Source organism: Melozone crissalis, unplaced genomic scaffold, assembly GCF_028551555.1.
Source record: "Melozone crissalis strain CALT ecotype California unplaced genomic scaffold, PUWL_Pcris_2 ptg000293l_1, whole genome shotgun sequence".
NCBI classification, from domain to species: Eukaryota; Metazoa; Chordata; class Aves; order Passeriformes; family Passerellidae; genus Melozone; species Melozone crissalis.
Genome location: NW_026536045.1, coordinates 43,345 through 60,430, shown reverse-complemented (window position 1 = coordinate 60,430; position 17,086 = coordinate 43,345). Strand labels below are relative to the sequence as shown.

Below are 17,086 nucleotides of genomic sequence, written 5' to 3'. Positions count from 1 at the left end.
GAGCGCTTTTCCAGTGCGAGCGCTTCTCCCTCCGCCCCGCAGCCAGCAGGGGCCTTAGTTTCGACTTGGCAACCTAAACAAACTGTACCTTAACAGACTCCAAGTATAGCTGCGCAGCTCAGCCGGCGCCGCCATGGACAGTGTCTCCGGGGTGCAAAACTTGGTGCGGCCGGCTGGCGCTCAGCGAGCAGCAATACGAACAGCCACAGAGCCCGAGCGAGGCAGGTGGTGCCGTGCCCGCGGTGCGGTGCGGTACGCACCAGAAAGGCTGGGTGTGCGGAACTCAGCGGCAGGCGGACAGCCCGTGGTGGGGGCCGCCGTGCCCTGCTGGCAGCCTGAAGCGACGGCGGCGACGGCGCAAAGAGGGCGCAGCGCGGTGGGGGGGGGCCCACTGCCGTGGGGCTGCGACTCGCGCCGCCGAAATGCTGTGCTGCGTCCAGCAGCAACTCCGTTAACCCACTGCACCACAGCGACACGAGCAGCAGCGGCCCAATCCCAGGGCCTTCCAAGCGTGACTACTTTCCCACCTCCGCCCCGCGGCCGGCAGAAGTTTCAGTTCTAGACCTAACAGCCGTAATAAATGTGACTCTTGTCAAAAAAAGAAAAGATCCCTACTGCAATTAAGAAACCAGTGATAATAAATAAGCGACACCAAGGAGCATTACTATCAAGACGTTCCTCACCTAAGTTTTGTTCTTCCTGTCAGAGACTGTGAAATAGAATGAGTAGTGAATGCGTGGGCCAAATTTCGGCCGATTTGGCTTAGCATCCATTATTGCTGCCTTAAAATCACCTGTATTAACATAGACTTTAACATCAGAAGCCCAGATAACTCAGTCGGTGGAATATCAAACTCTGAAATTGTATTTTGAAAAATTTAAAAATGTTAAAGACATGTTAAAGCGATTGTATAAGCAAGATGTAATAAGTGTACTTTTTGTATTCTTTGAGCTTTGCTTGGATGTAGTAGATGTAAAAGCAAGCACTGAATTCAAAAGAATTTTTCCACAGCTATACCTTGGACAAACTCCTTATGTTTAGGCGCATTCAAGTGTAAAAATGCTGTAGCAAACACATGAAAGAAGTTGTTTTAGCTTAGTATTTTAGAGTCAGGCCTGTATGTAAGTTATAGTAAATTCTACATTCTATTCTATTTCTATAGTAGGTTCTATCTGTTGCTAATAGTTTAAGTTAAATTATCTATTTAGTGCCAATAAATGTTAAATACTGTTAAGGTTGTTTTGTTAAGTTTATGTCCTGTTAGGTTTAAGTGCTGTTCAGTTTAGTTTCTGTTAAATTTAGGTGTTATTAGGTTTAAGTGAAGTTAGATTCTGTAACATTTAAATTATATTAAGTTTAAGTTATGTAGAATTTAAAGTCAGTTGATTTCTGTTAAAATTAAGTTCTGTTAAATTTAAGTGATTTTACATGTAAGTTCTGTTGATTTGAAAATCTGTTAAGTTTAAGTTCTGTTAAGGCTAAGTTTTGTTAAGGTTAAGGTCTGTTAAACTTAAGTCATGGTAAGTTAAAGTTCGTTGAGATTAATTTCTGTTAAGTTTAAGTAAAGATAAGTTTAAGTGATGTTAAGTTCTGTTAAGTTTAAATATTTTAAGTTTAAGTATTTTAAGTCTAAGTGCTATTAAGTTTAAGTGATGTTATACAGATTTATGCTTTTATGCTAGGCATTTATTTTATGACTTTTGTGCAAGGTGTTGTCGTGAACATCAGAGAAACTCTAGTTAGAAGAGACAATCAGAAGCATTTGTGAGTAGAGCCACTCCTGTTTGAAGTATATCTGCTGTTTGAGAATGGAAAGCAAACTTACCAGACAATCGACGCAGATGAAACCTGCGCACATGTTGCTCCTGTAGCTTATTTTTGTAGGTTGTATTGGCACACCTGAGTTTTGTTTGAGCCTTGTAGCAGCATAGAATCCTTTCTGTATCTGTCTTATGGCATATCCTATAAATAGTGATAGCCTTTTCGGTTTGTCTCCCTGGCTTAGATCCCTTGTAAGAGAGAAACCTTGCTAGTGGAGAACACTGCTTGTAATGTAATAGTTGTTAGAATTGCCTATTCTTGTATTGCAAAGAGTATGACGCAGTTAACCCATCAAACCTTGCCTGTGCAACAAGAAAACAGGGGAATTTTGGAGAAATGGCTACATGACAGAGGTCACGTAGACATTTGCTTGTTAGCCAACCAGGAGCTGAGAAAGTACCGAACACAGCTAGTTTGAGTTTTGCACCTGCAAGATAGCGTGTCCTTGGGCCTAGCTGGGTATGATAACAAGTAGACAGAGAGACATGGGAAATAGGGAATGTAGGCCCAAACGAATGAGGAAGAGTTGATGGTATAGTTTAACCAATAGATTGCTTGGCTTACAGAATATTCATAAGCTTATTATTTGCTGTATAAGTGTCTGATGTTCTCTTCAATAAACGGAACTTGCTTATCACTCATATTGAGTGTCCGAATTTTCCCTTACCGACAAATGGCTCATCCCCGGCAAAGGCCTCATTCTGCTACAGAGACCTATTCTACAAAGTTCCCTTAGCCAAGGTGCAAAGCTCTGTCCTTGGAACAAATCATCTAACCATGACCCACCATCTTCCTTAATTGGAGCTGTCGAATCTTTCAGCTTTTGTATGCTTTTGTGGATGGATTCAGAGTGATCAGAAAGGTTCATGCAACACAATCCTTCAAATTCCTCACAACCATGTCCATGTGCCTGTAAAAGAAAATCAATTGCTGCTCTGTTCTGTAAAGTTGCATGTCTGACAGCACTAACATCAGCCATCATGTCACTAATTGCAATGGAAGTAGCACTGTCTTCTTTCTTCAGACAACACCCCAATCGGTATAGTGGTTTCATGCCTCGCCCGAGGCAAGTTGATGGAGAAATCAAGTTGATGTACCTCATTTTGCAGGGCCCTAGGGTCTGAAATTGCTATTACAGTTTTCTTTTTAATGATGGGCACATCTTTTTTCTCTGTGTTTTCTCTTGATGGCTTACTTAACACTAGGTGCTATCACAGTGAGTTGTCTGATGCTACATGGGCCACATTTAATTTCTGAGGGAATGTCCTGCCAGGCTTTATCTCCACAAATGAGCCAATATTCTGTTGCTCATTGTCATGGGGACTCATCTAGGTCATCTACCTGTCAGCAGTTTCACCCTTAGGGGACACTGGGGTAGTACAATTGCACCCCAAACTTGAGTATCTGTCCTCAGGATGATGGGGAGTAACATTTAACTGTGGATCTCCCTGGTACTGAAACTCAGCAAAAAATTCCATCACCAATGAACCAGGAATTCCAATTCTTGAGGTTCAGAAGGTGCTTTAAGAGGATCAGGGGCTCAGTGATGCCAGCTGGTTATGGGATTGGTCTTGTTGGCAGCCTCACACCAATATTTGTCACGATTGGGTATTGGCTACTCCTTGCCTGGCACAGGCACATCGACCAAACAGGTTGCAAAGGATTTGTCTGGGCTCAAATTGGTCAAACACATGGTGTCTGAGCCTGCTGACTTGGCTAAAGCAAGGCAAACATTCATTTTTGGTTGATCTACAGGCATGTATGCATGCAAAAGCAAGCAAGCAAAACCAACAAGTGCCAGTATATCATTTGATCAAACTCGGTGTTCCTGTTCAGCTGTTTTTTGGCAAAAGCTTCCCCATCTATTTCAGTTCTCAAGCAAATCTTTTAGCACTTGTTCAGGGACTGGCCAACTATAGGGCACTAACCTTCAATTTTTACAAATTTGGATATCTTAGAATTCTTTTGAAAACAATGGACACCACGCTTTTGCTGAAAGAGCTCTATGATACAAACCATTTTCACAGTCCAAAAATCAACATCAAACTCAAGATTTGTAGCTTTCACAGGTTGAACAGGGAACGTCTGGCATGAACCGTAGCTTCTCCGTGCAGCTCACGTCTGCGTGCTCATTTCCCTGCTGGTGGAATTGTCGCTGTGCTCTTTCACATCCTTCGTGGGGACCCACTTAGGTCCAGCACCTGTGCAAATACAAGCATACCCTTTGCCCCAAGCGATTAGTGCAAATGGTCCTTCAATTTGTCCTAACTGAAGGTTTCTGATCAAAACTGAAGGATTTTCTTTCAATTTTGCCTGTGTGCTGTTTGAAAAGTGCCTAAAAATTGGAGGACTAGGTCCTGCAAATGAGCTATTCAAAACATAAAGACATCTAAAGCTTTGCTCAACCTCATCTGGGGTATTGCTTCGGCCATTCCCCCTTTTGTTGATCTAGAATGGGTTTTAGAGTGGTGCATCCTTTCAACAATTGCCTGACCTGTGTGGGAATAGGGAATTCCAAAAGTGTGGCGAACATCCCGGTCCATCAAAAATGTGGCCAATTTTTGATCTGTGTATATGGGACCATTTGTCAGTTTTCATCTCGTGGGGGATCAGTTTGGCGAGCTGTGGACCCAGTGACACTGACAAGGACAAAAGCAAAAGACAAGAGGCGCTCTCTCTTCCCGGGACCAAAATCCCACAGCTTTAATGGAGAACAGCTCCAGGAGAGAAAAGGAGTGTCCAAGGGAGGAAAGAGGATGTCCAGGGGAGGAAAGAGAGCGTCCACCTCGTGGCAGAAGACTTTAAACCCTTGGGGAAGGGGGTGGTAGAAAGGAACTGCCATAGTTCAACATAATAAATCACCACACTGTAGTTTTCTGCATAAATTGCTGCACTTGTTGCAAACAAAATCCTAAAATCTCCCCAAACACAACCGTGCAGTCCCAAATGACCACAGTGTGGGAGAAAAACCACTCAACCCCCCTGTATACCCAAGCACCAGGTGTCACAGGGAGCACCAACCCCTGCAATTAGAAAGTCCACACACACAGGCTCACGGGAAAAGGAGTATCTCTTTATGAGGGAACAGAGTGCTCACTTTTCTCAACACAACACACACCATCCACCACATCAGCATCCACCCACATCATCTTCCTCAAACATTCACACACTGAAAACACAACCACAATTACAACACACAGCAAAAATTGCAGCAATAAAACAGGATTTGCTCAATTCACCCCCAGAATTGCTAGCAGGTCCTTATTGACACAGCAAATCCTTTCTGCCAGCAGCCAGACCCAAACTCAAACGGTACAGGTGTACGTTGTGCACAGGACATCTCTGTGTGTCTTGTGAACAGCCCTTTCCCTGTGTACGCCTTACGGGTTACTTTATACAGAGTTAAACGTTCCCTTTCTCCTCAGTCCCAGCAGTCTTGTCTGTCCCCCACGAGGAACAGCCAAGAGCGGAGGTGCCTCCAGGAAAGGAATGTCCTGGCAGCACCCAGACACATCCAGAGCCCAGTTGTTCTCACTGGAGCAGAGAAGCGTTCCTGCTGCGGTCACCAAATGAGGTGTGGAATAGAACTCGCCACAGTTAAAGGTAGAAGGTGGTATGTTTATTACAGCCAGGCACAGGAGGAGTTGTCTTCTAAAGACATGTGTGAAGAATCACTGGCTCTCTCTCTCATCTCTACTCATCTAAAATATCTTACACATTCATATAATTCCCAAAAAACCTAACGCATATTCATTAGATAACACTGCCTACCCTCCTTTGAATTAAAATGTATTATAATTGAGTCCAAAGTTCCTTCACATTTCTGCAGTCTTTCACTTCAAATGGGTTGGTGGGTTTCAAAGTGGGGAATGGTCTCCTTCTGATGAAGGCCAAGACGTCTTCCTCAATTTGACCTCTTTCCTTATGACATGTTGGCAGACTTTCGCACCCCTTGGCTAAAGCTGAAATTTCGGGGCCCAGGTGCAGGCTACAGTCCTCTTCTTTGTCACAAAGAAATCCGCATCCCATCCTGCTTCTTTAAACATAGTAAAGACAGGCAAGTGATATATTACCCTAGCCTTAACTACCTTACCTGCAAAAAATTAACTATCCCTTATTATTTCTACTCTTCTTCCTATACTCTTTCCCCATAACTAAATCTTGCTAAAATTTTAACTCTTCCAGTTCTTTTAAATCCTAGATTCATTGGCCTCATCTCACACGCCAGCCATGTGTGAGCCGATGCTATACCTGGGAAATTCCACTCCTGAGCAGGAGATACAAGGCCTGGTTCTGAGCTAGAAGGGTGAGAAGGATGAGATGCACAGCATTTTGATCCAGGGGATGTCCTGAAAGTGCACTGCCTACCTGCCCCTGCTGCCAAGCACCACGCTCCACCTCCTTCTCCTGCTCAGCAGATTTTTAGGAATCCAGTGGTTGCTGTGTATTATTTGCTATTGCAACAAATAGAATGAATTTTCTTTTCAAGCCCCGTTTTGTCCTGGGTTATTTTGTGCATGGGTCTCCTCCTGAACCTGTGACAAAGGCCAGCAGGGACCTATAGGACACTCCTATACTCATGTCAGTAAATATGTCAGATAATTAAAGCACTCAGAAGTGCTTTAAGTATCAATAAGGCAAAAGGTATCAATGAGTTAATAAAACAATTTGGGGGAATATTTAGCCTGTGAGTTTCAGCAAAGTATTGAATATGTCTTAGATCCATGGATACAAAGTAGTAAGTGAGACTGCTGGGTGTGCACGTGTTAGGGATGTGATTCCCCACACACCCAGTGCTGGGATAAAGGATTGCCTCTCTTCTAACCCTGAGCTGGCAGCAGGGATCAGGCTCTTCTTGGTAACATTCATTTTGAAGACTTCTGTTGAGCAGGTAAGAATGGTCAAAATGAAATCTTGTCCAGCTGTTTCCCTTTGGTTTACCTGTTTGAGGGTTAAAATTCTGTGCTGCAGGTGTGCTGGGTGTGTGCAGAGCAGTGCAGCCCCAGAAACCCCTTGGCTTGCCCACAAGTTGTCATGCCTTGTTGCCAGGTGTGCCCAGCTATGGCAGGAGAAGGAGCCCGCAGCGCAGTGGGCACCGTGCCCTGCCCAGCTCCCCGCTCCTGCCTTGGCTTCCCCTGGCACACAGAAGCCTCTGGAAATCAGCACCGCCAGTGGCGTTCCCAGCTTGGAGCAGCTGCTGCTGGTGGGCAGATGCTGCCAGTTCGACTGCTGCCAAAGGGGAAGAAAGGCAGAGATGTACAGGCACCAGAGCCCTGGGCATGTCCAATAAAGGTGCAAATATGTGGGGAGATTTGTTAGGAAGCATTTCAGCTGTGATGCCAACAGTGGCTTCTCTCCTGGTTCTGTGTATTCTAGACAAGTAATGCAATGGTTGGCTCTGACAATTAAGAAGTAGATGTTATGTGGATGTTCAAATGTGCAGTGATGGTATTGTAATATATCCTCCCATAGTCCTCTTTCCCGTCCCCCTTGTAACAGCCTTGGTAGTCAGAGCATTTGTGGAGGGCTGGCTTGTGACCAGCAGGCAGCACACCAACACCTGACCTCCAGTCAGGATGCAAGAAAGTAATCTCCGCCAATGGACAGCAGAGAAAGACTTGACTGACAAAACTTTTGGAGGGGCTAAGGGTATAAAAGGCAGAGCATCCTTTTTGTAGATGAGCATATGGCTGCTAGTCACAGAGACTCCCAATGCTGCAATTTTTCCTTATTCAGTCCTTTGTTAAGGTTTAGTAAACCTTTAAAATGTTAAAAGTGAGAGTCATTTCTCACATCTGTAATGCTGTGGGCCATTTTCTTGGTCTGGTTTCCTTTGCTTATGTCCCATCTGAGTGCTCAGCTGGGGTACAGGCTGTAGGTGCTTGGGGCACCCTTGGTATTCCTCTTGGATCCCTGAACAACAGGGTTTGGCCCATGAAGGGAGTTTGTGCTGCTTTGTGACAGAGAAGAACTTCCCAGGCTCATTTGTGTTTGCTATAGGGAAGGTTGGTTATTGCTTTGCATAAATTCACAGACTAACATGCTTTGTGATGCTTTGCTTTGTCATACTTTACTTTGTGATATCAGGGCATGGTTGCCGTATTTTCATGGTGACATCAGAAGGTTGCCTTGGTTCACGGAAGGTCTCAGTGCCAGAGCAGCCCTAGGGCTTGCTGAGATCAGGCGCATCTTCCTGAGTGTGGCCTTTGTCAGCATGTAGCTGCACTCTGACAGGAGTCTTGGTTTCTGTAGTGTTGGAGTAGACTTGAACAACAGTGCTACAATGATTGAGCAACTCACTGCTGCAGTTTGCACTGTGTATGGCACTGTTTATTCTGCCTATTTCATTACCAGCCTGGCAAGTAAGTAGAGGTTTCAACTCTGTTTAGATTAGGGTGTAACCTAACCTGGCTTTTGTATGTCTTCCTGTTCTTTCTTGGTGGCTGAGTTTCTGATTTTGAAACAGAAAGAGCATTAGGATGCCACTGGTTTGGTAAAGCTCCTGTCAAGGCATTCAGCTAAAAAGGGGGTGTCTGTAGCCACAGGGGCAGCATTTGCAGGGGAACCTGCAGGGCTTCTGTTCCCTCCACGGGAGAGTCTGTGGCAGCAGAGTCTGTCATTTCCTCAGTTTGCTGCGACAAGCAGGACAACTTACAAAATGCAGACTGGGAGGCCTTCTCAGAAGGCCTTCTAAAGACTTTGTAGTTCTCTCCAGAACTCAGGGAAAGCTTCTTTTATTCCAAATTTTGTAATGAAAGGGTTTGACTGTCCGTTTTGACCCTTGGCTGAGTGCTAAAAGAGTGATTCCCTTTGCAGTGAAGTGCAAACACCAAAGCAGTGAGTGTCTGCTCCTGAGCCTGGAGCTGCTGCTGTGCTGTTTCACAATAGAACTGCCACAGCTCAGGGGGGTTTGGGGCAAGCTTTTCTGGGTGACTGTTTTCAGCAACTTAATGGGAATTAGTGCATGCAACTTCTTTTTTTTTTTAAAAAGTACCTGAAAGACAAGAGAACAAAAGCTGCTTTATCTGTTGGACAGAACAGAATAGAAGCATTGAGTGTTAAAGAACAATTTGCATTTTCTTGATCATATTTGTATTCATTTACTGGCTAAACAGGCTGAAGTGTAGGCACAACCAAGATTATTGTACTGATCTCTTGCTGGCTGTGTGAAAGAACTATGTCACGTGGAGGGATGTTGATCAAGAAAAATACTCTCTGTTTGGGTTGACTTCTTCTCTTCTGTGAGATTCAGCAGCCCAGGCAGTTTTCTCACAGCACTTGTTCATTTTCCGTTGCCCACTACAAGTCACCTGAAGCGTGTATTCAGAGGTGCTGATCCTGAGGTGAGTGAGAAAGGAACATTTCATGTTCCTGGTGCTTAAGAATTGTAGAGCAAGCTGTGAGCTTGGCCTGTGGCAGTAGAGTGTAGAGGGCCCGCTAGGAAGGCTGAAAGAAAATCCATTTCCACGTCTGCAGCAGCAATAACAAAGGCATCTCTGGCTATTTCCTAATTTTCCATTTCAGAACTTTCAAGGAATGAAAAGCTCATGTTGCAGAGAGAATGTTGCTTCTCGATAGTAGCCAGGGCGTAATGTCTAATTCAGAACTATTGGCAATTCTGTTGAATTAACCCATTTAAATTTAGCCACAGTGACTTAGAATCCCATTGTTATCAAAGTTTCTGATTTGTCCTTAGTAGAGCTAGTTGTAGAAATAGAGCTGAATAGAATAAAGTGCTGAATAGAAATAAGGTTATAAATTATAGGTAACTTTCTGTCCCTCACACTGCTGTCTGTCCAGAGATCACAGAACCAACAGCAGTCTCTCCTCTGGCCCCCTCTGCTCATGGAGAGGAGGCCGAAGAGGAGGCAAATGAGGTGGATGAGCACCAGCCTCCATCAGTGCTCACACCACAGCCTGAACATTCTGAGCCAGTAAGTGCCAGCTGTGTGTGCTGCTGCCTTTAGTGCAGGGCAGAGCTGCAAGTTTCTGACCAGCCAGCACTTTACTGTTGCTAGCAGGGCTGAGGATGCTGAGTGCTGGAGTCCTGCCAGGACCCAGTGATTGCCCCCAGCCTGTGACAGCTGGACAATGGGCTTTGGTCTGTCATGTTTAGGCACCAGCTTCCTGGCATTTTGATAGGGGCCAGCCTGAAGCACGAAGGCTCCCTGTTCCCAGAGCAGGGAGCATGTCAAAGACACTGTGCTCAGCCTTGTTGGATACATAGGGGACACTGTGGCGCAGAGAGACCTGTCCCCCTGCACAAACTGGCCAAGTAGCTGCAGGCACAAAAAATGTTGATCTGACCACACAAGTTCTTTGCAGCACTTTGTCCCCACAAACTTCTTGGGTGTGCTTACTTGGGAGTATTTCAGAGACACACTGGGGATGTAGAGTTGCTGCTTGAAGTCAGGGATTTTGGTGCCTTTGTTGCCAGGTTGCTCTTTTGCCTCTTCAGGCAGAGCAGCCAGTAGCAGAGCAGATAGGTGCTCTGAGTCTGCCTGTTTCTTGGTCCTTGATAAGCTGCAAGGAGATGACTGTGTTGTCCATGAAGCTGTGAGGGGCCATTCTTGTCTAGTGTGGCAAAAGAAACAAAGTGACTAGTTCTGAATACTTCTTCTGAGGCAAAAACCAGACGCTGACTTTGTCTGTTGATACTTTCTATTGTGTAGTCTGCTTTGAAAACTGTATTGGAGCCCAGAATGGGAGCAAAGCTGCAAGTCCTTGACTGCTTTCTTGTAATGCTAAACCCAGGATGTACACCTTGCAATGGTGCCTGCTGGATCTGAAGTGAAATGGGCACCTTTGTGGCTGGGGAGCTGCGTGGGCCAAAAGGACGCAGGGCTGGCGGCCTTGAGCAGCTGAAGATGAGGCAGTGTGGGGCCAGGGGGCCAAGAAGGCCAAGGGCACGGTGGCTGTGCCAGCAGCAGTGGGGCAGCAGGAGCAGGGCAGTGAGCGTGGCCCTGTGCTGGGCAGCGCTGCGGCCACAGCTGGAGTGCTGTGTGCAGCTGTGGGCCCTGGGAAGCAGAAAGTCATGGAGGGGCTGCAGCGAGTGCACAGAAGGACAGGGGAGCTGGGCAAGGGGGTGCAGCACAAGGTCAGGGAGGAGGTGCTGAGAGAGCTTTAGCCTGGACAATGGGGGCTCCTGAGGGACCTTCAGGCAGACTTCCATAGATCCCTGCCTTAGATCCATAGATCCAATGCTCAGCACAAGGGCTGTTTCCCTGCCAAACATCCCTTCACTGCATCCAAGTGCTTTAGACACTGGAGTAGGTAACACTTTCATATTTTGTTTGTTTGTTTGCTAGAAGGGGAAGCCTTGTGTAATTTCCTCTTTCTGCAGGGAGCAAGGGAGCTTTTTCTCAGTTTTCCTGCCCTTTTCCAGCACTGGCAGAAACACATCACTTTCAGGGTAACGGCTCCCATGTCTTTTGGCAGCCCAGGGAATCAGTGTGTATTGTGTTTGGGAATTGAGAGGAAATCAATGCCCTTGCATTCCAGCTGGTGCTCAGAGATCACAGGAGCTGGGAGGGGCTGGGCTGCATTTCTGATTCCAGCCACTTCAGCACCACCAGTGTGATCGAGTCCAAGAGAGGAACTTGCCCGAGCACAGAGGCACAAAGAGTACAGTTCCCAGTGCAATGCTCTGGGTCTGGTTGCATTCCATAAGGACCCACATGCTCCAGATTCCCCAAGAGTGTGCTTCTTTGAAGCAACAGGAGAGCAATCTCAGGATTGTAGTTGAGTGGGGCACTGGCTACCAAGTTCTGATGTGTGTAGCAGCGGAGAAGACAGTAAAGAGAGATTTCAGTCATGAGATCTGTCTGTCTATCTATCTATCTATCTATCTATCTACCTATCTATGTAACATTTACATAATTAAACCTTCCTAGCTTGGGTCCAAGGCAGCTGGAGGTGCAAAGGTCACCTAAAGCATCCCTTTCAGGAGAGGATTAGAGACATGCTCCCTCGACCAATTCTGAGCAGTTGGAGATGTTTTCCCCTCCAGATATGGTGGTTTTTTCCCCTCAGAGTTGTTTTCCTCCTCCGGCCTCTTCTGCCCTCAAGTCCCCAGTTAATTCTTTAAATTTCTGCCTGTCCTAGAGAGGTGCAACAATTCCATGTTTAGGTGGTGTTTGGTGACTGTGGTCACACATGCATTATGTGACACATGATTTCCTTCACTGGCATCCCCAGGGCTGTGCAAGTGCATTTGTTCACGGGGCCTTAGGAGAGTCTTCTCTTTCCCTCAGCAGCAGCAGCAGCAGCAGCAGCAGCAGCAGACACAGGGAGCAGTGGCAGGGTCAGGAGAGGAGGAGGTGCCTGCCCTGGCCCTTTGCTCCCGGGCCCCAGGCCAGGAGGGCTCTGGCTGCAGCAGGGCGCTCTTCGGGCAGCCCCTGGCAGCCTCTGCACGGAGCACGGCACGCTGCCCCCTCCTGCTTGTGCCACTTTTCTTCAGCAATACCCTAGCTCCTCCTCACAAGGAAAAAACTCCAGCAATCTAAAAAGAGATCATTCAAGTACAGTTCTACCTGCCTTTGCATTGTAGTTCAGGGCATGCATTTTTTTGTCTATAATTTCATGATTTTTATGAAAACATGCATTCACATCTTCACATTTTTGTGGTTTTAATTATTCATATACCTAAACACTGTGTTTTAAACTCTTGATTTGTTGCAGTTGGTAATTTTGAGGTAGTATATTTTAAAATGTCACAAAACAACACCTTTTGGGTAGTTTTTCTCACTCTTAAAAAAACCCCATACGCCATTTTAGTCTCTGTCTCTCCAAGTTGGTTCATATCGGCCTATTTTAAATCAGGGCTACAATATTTTTATAGGATTTAGAGAGGTCCAATGAAATGCACACCAGTGATTCCTCTTGTGGAACATTCAGGGCCCTACCATAAAGGCCCTATTTACTTTTTTTTTTCTCTCATTAGCTCAACTGCAAACACATGTTTAGTTGCAAACTTACACAAGATGAGCAAAATCAAAATGATGTGATGGGCCTTTGGGAGCTCCTTGCTGATCTTTCTGCTTCTTCAGCTGAGCAAGGCTCTGATGCAGGCAAAGAGATTGCACTTAGTGCTACACAACCATTTGGCTGGAACTCTGCTGATTTCTAGGAACAGCTGGAGGCCTCTCTCTCCCCAGGATGTTTTGGCTGAGCCAAGCTTTGCTGGGTTTTGGCTGCAAATACCTTTTGCCCTTGCTTTCTTATATCCACAAGTACCATGGCTGGGCAAAAACTGCCACGTGGGCCATCTTCCAAAGGCACTTTGGCCTGGAGTTTGTGAATGAACGAGAGCCTCATCCACTTCCAAACCACATGAAAAAAATCATGAAAGAGAACTTCCCATCCTTAACAAACAACTGACAATTCACAAGTGGATCTAGAGCTTCTTTACGCAATGAAAAGGAAGGCAATCTTCCAATGGAGTTGTGCTTTCGCGAGTTTTTCTTCTGACTCCCACTCCCAGCTGGCACTGGAAAAAGTCACGTCTCTGCAAGCGTCAGTGTCTTCTGTCTGCCTTGAGTTGTTTTGCTGCAACAATCAGAACAGGCATCAGGCTGCAGAGAGGCTCAGCTGATGCTAGCAACAGGAGCTGCCCCAAGGAGAAAAAAGACATGAACTTTTACCTCCCAAACCCATCTCCCCAGAGGCTCAAGCAGGATTCCTCTGGTTCCCAGAAATACAAAGAAATAGGGCTGAGAAGACCCTTTGCAGCTATGTGTTCATGCCCAAGACTTGACTGATGCCATTTGAGTTTTGCCTTTTTCCTTTGCTGTCTTTTCTGTATTCCCTGCACATCAATTTAGAGCTCTGTAGGCTACTCGATTAGTGACTACTTTTCCCAGTCCTTTTCCATGGCCTGTGCCTAAGCAGAAAGACAAACTTCCAGAGCTCCAAGCGCCAGGGGGTAGAAGGCCCCAGTGTTATCTTGGTTCTTCCTGGGACAGACCCCTCCAGGGAGCTGGTGGACTCACCATCCCTGCAAGCCTTTGAAAGAAGACTGGATGTGGCACTTGGTGCTGTTTAGTTGAGGTATTAGGCCACAGATTGGACTCGATCATCTTGAAAGTGTCTGTCTTCCAAGCCAGGGATTCTGTGATTCTGTGACTGAGGCAGCTTTTCCTGCAGCCCTGGAAAGGGCTGCGGGGGCCCTTGGCCAAGGACGGGGATCAGGGCTCATGGAAAAGAAGCAAAGGGCTCAAGGCGAAGGCTGACAGGGCAGAGCTGCCCCAGCGCGGCGCAGAGCGAGCCTCGTGTCCTCCTCCTCAACCTGGCCCTCTGCGCTGCCCTTTGCGGCACCGGCGGTTCCTCTCGCTGCGGGGCTCCAGGGCGTGCCCGGGGCCGGGCCCCTCGTCTTCGGGAAGCGCCGGAGCCTCGGAGGCGAGCAGCTGCTGCCGTGGCCGGCAGGGGAGATCTGCGGCTGCGGCCTCGGGCACGGCGAGCTGCCGCTATGGCCGGCTCCTGCCGCGGCTCCTGCCTCGTCTGCGGGCTCTGCTCCTGCCCTGTGCGCACAGACACGGCCGAGGGTTGCCCGGCAGCTCCATCCCGCTCCGCAGCGGGCCCGGCCGGGCTGCTGCTCTCTGCGGCCTCTGCCCGCCGCTGCCGGCCCCGCCGCGCTCCCGCCTGCCTCTGCCGCAGCCGGGTTCACACGGGGAGGCAGCACATTACGGCTGGCTCGGAAAAGCCCTGCCCGCAAACCGCCCGCCACGGCCTCGGCCTCAGGGCACAGGCTGCCGGCGTCCTCGCAGCTGCGAGCCGGCCCGGGCCGCCTGCCGGCCTCGGCCACAGCTCCCGCCTGTGTCTCCACGGCCGCGGCTGCTCGGCACAGCGGGCTGAGCACAGCCAGCGCCAGCAGCAGCTCCACACGGGCCCAGGCCCTGGGCACTCAGAGCCCACCCAACCCCGAATTCCAGCCCTGAGGGGCTTTGCGTCCCAATGCATCCCCTGGGGACAGCAGAGTTGGCCGCTGAGCTCAGCCCATGGTGACGCCACCAAGTGACCAATGGAAAATTCACCAAATCCTCATCAGAGACAAGACAAAACTCCCATAGTGCCTGACAGCCTGAAGCAACTGCCAATTCCAGATCATTCCATCCATGTATGAAAAGAGGCTTTTGCATTAAAGCAGAAAAGACTTATCGAAAAGGAGGGCAGGAACAAACAACAAAGTTATTTGGACTCATGCTTCTTGTGTCTGTTAGAAAGGCCAAGAAAATGCACTCCTTGCTCTTCTGACACAGCTCTCTCTGTTCATGATGTGGGACAGCGAGTGCTGATGATGTGCAGGAGCTGATGCAAGGGACAGGGACGAGGATGCAGCAGGCACAGTGCCAAGCTGACAGAGGGATGATCTCTGGCAGTGGCACTGAAGGAGAAGAGTTTGCAGGCAGCACAGAAAATGGCTCTTTGTTTCACCTCTTCTTTCAGTGCTGCTAAGAATGTAGCCTGGAGCAAGCTGGGAACACCAGAGCCTGGAGCCCTTTCCAGGCAGGGCTGCATCAGACACAAACCAGCAGGGGACTGAGGAGCCCCTGGGGTGGCAGTGAGCAACCTGGGGCTCTGCTCACTGCTGCTGGCATTTTCTATTGAACCATCTCCAAGGACTTCTGTTGTGCTCTGTATTTCTAAGGGTTTTCCCCCTTGGTTTTTTTTTTGTTGTCTCCTGCACCTTTTTTTCTCCACGTTTTCCTATCCTGTCAGCAGCAGCCCTTGTCCAGAACTGGCTCTAAAATATCAGCAAAGTAGCTAGAACGACAATGGGTGGAATCCTGCGGCTCAGGAATTCGTATGCCAGAGCTCTGCCTGTGCCTCATGCTTTGTCAGGACCTCCTTCTCTGTGCAAAAACTAGGGATTAGTGGAGTCTTTTTGCCAAAGAGCTCCTGAGAAGCAAATGTTGTGCTAGGTTTCTCAGGAGTGTATCCGTTAAGTTCATTGCTGGCAAACAGAAAGTAAGGCCAGGGTAGCAGAGCAGCTGGGAGCTGGTCACTCCATGCAAAGGGCTGGTGCAGGATGTGGGAACACCAGGTTCCAGGATGGGCGAGCAGGGTCAATGTGCTCAAGGTGCTGCCAATGAGGTTTGGGTTCACTTAGAGAGTAGTCAGGACTGGCGAGCACTGGAAGATCCAGCTGCAGTCCCCATCCATGTCCCTTTCAGTGCTGGCTTTAGGGTGTCTGCAGCCTGGATCCAGAGCGCCCTGGGGGGCTCCTGAGGCTGCCTTTGCACTCAGGGTGAGGATGCCCAGGAGCCCCTGAGGCCGGCAGTGGGCACCAGGGCTGGGGCTTGTGGCCTGGCAGGTGTGGCTCTGGGGGCTGTGACATGCCAGGCCGTGGGTCACTGTCACTGCCCTCCGCAGCCCTGGCTAGCTCTGTGATGCTCCAGAGACAATGGCAAGAGTGGGGAACTGGCTAGGTTGGGGTTTTGCCTGAGCCAGAACCTCTAGGCCAAATGCCGAGCAGTAGAGACCCTTGGAGGACCGAGTGAAGGAAGCAGAGGAGGCTCTTCTGCGGCATAAAGTGCAGCAAATTCATCAGGAGAGGCGGGGGGAAGGTCGTGCAGGCAAGAATTCCCAAAGGGAACAGATGTTGCAAAAACCCCCAACATCCCTGTGACCGGATTTTTAAAATCTTTCAAAACAGGGAGTGGACACCATACAGTAATCAATAAGTGACTCTTGGGGTGTGGTTTTGAGGGCTACAACAAATCAGAACAAGGGGAGGAGAGAGCGTTGGCATAGGGATTGGATCTTAGGGTGAGGGACAGGGAACTTTCTGGAGCAAAGGGTAGGGTTTTGGCTGATAGATGGGGCAAAGGGGCTGGGTTGTCTTGACAGACAGGGAAAAATCTGGTGAGGAGGGAGGGGATTCCTCGAGGGACACTTGGGTAGGAGGGCATAACATAGGGGAGGAGCTAACTGTAATAACTCGGGGAGCACTTGAACATACCACTATATAACAGAACATTTGACTCAATAAACTAACACAGTGCAACACAGAAATTCAGGCTTTCGGCAGCTAAGAGGTGGCACTATTAGAACCCGCAGCAGCTGGTGAAAGCCATCTCTGTCCTTCAGGTTCTTGCTGTGTGGGAAGGTGCTGCGAGTTGTGGTGGCTGCACTCCCCCTTTGCTGGGAGGATGATCTGTACCAGGGCAGAGCAGAAAGCTGCCATGGTGAGCAGAACATGCTCAGAGCATTACAGTTCAGAGAGTGGCACTGCCCCTGAAGGGCAAAAAGCTTGAAAGCATAGAAT

The 17,086-nt window shown here is 48.2% G+C and overlaps 1 protein-coding gene across 1 annotated transcript in view; it reads left to right on the top strand.

Moving 5' to 3' along the window:
* Window positions 1-133: 133 nt before the first annotated feature.
* LOC128949772 (serine/threonine-protein kinase pim-1-like) overlaps window positions 134-17,086 on the top strand; it is a gene marked incomplete at its 3' end in the record, with an annotated part of 33,469 nt that continues 16,516 nt past the window's right edge. Inside the window, exon 1 of the mRNA XM_054294628.1 lies at window positions 134-376. Coding sequence (XP_054150603.1) covers window positions 134-376 — 243 coding nt within the window. The remainder of the gene's footprint in view (window positions 377-17,086) is intronic.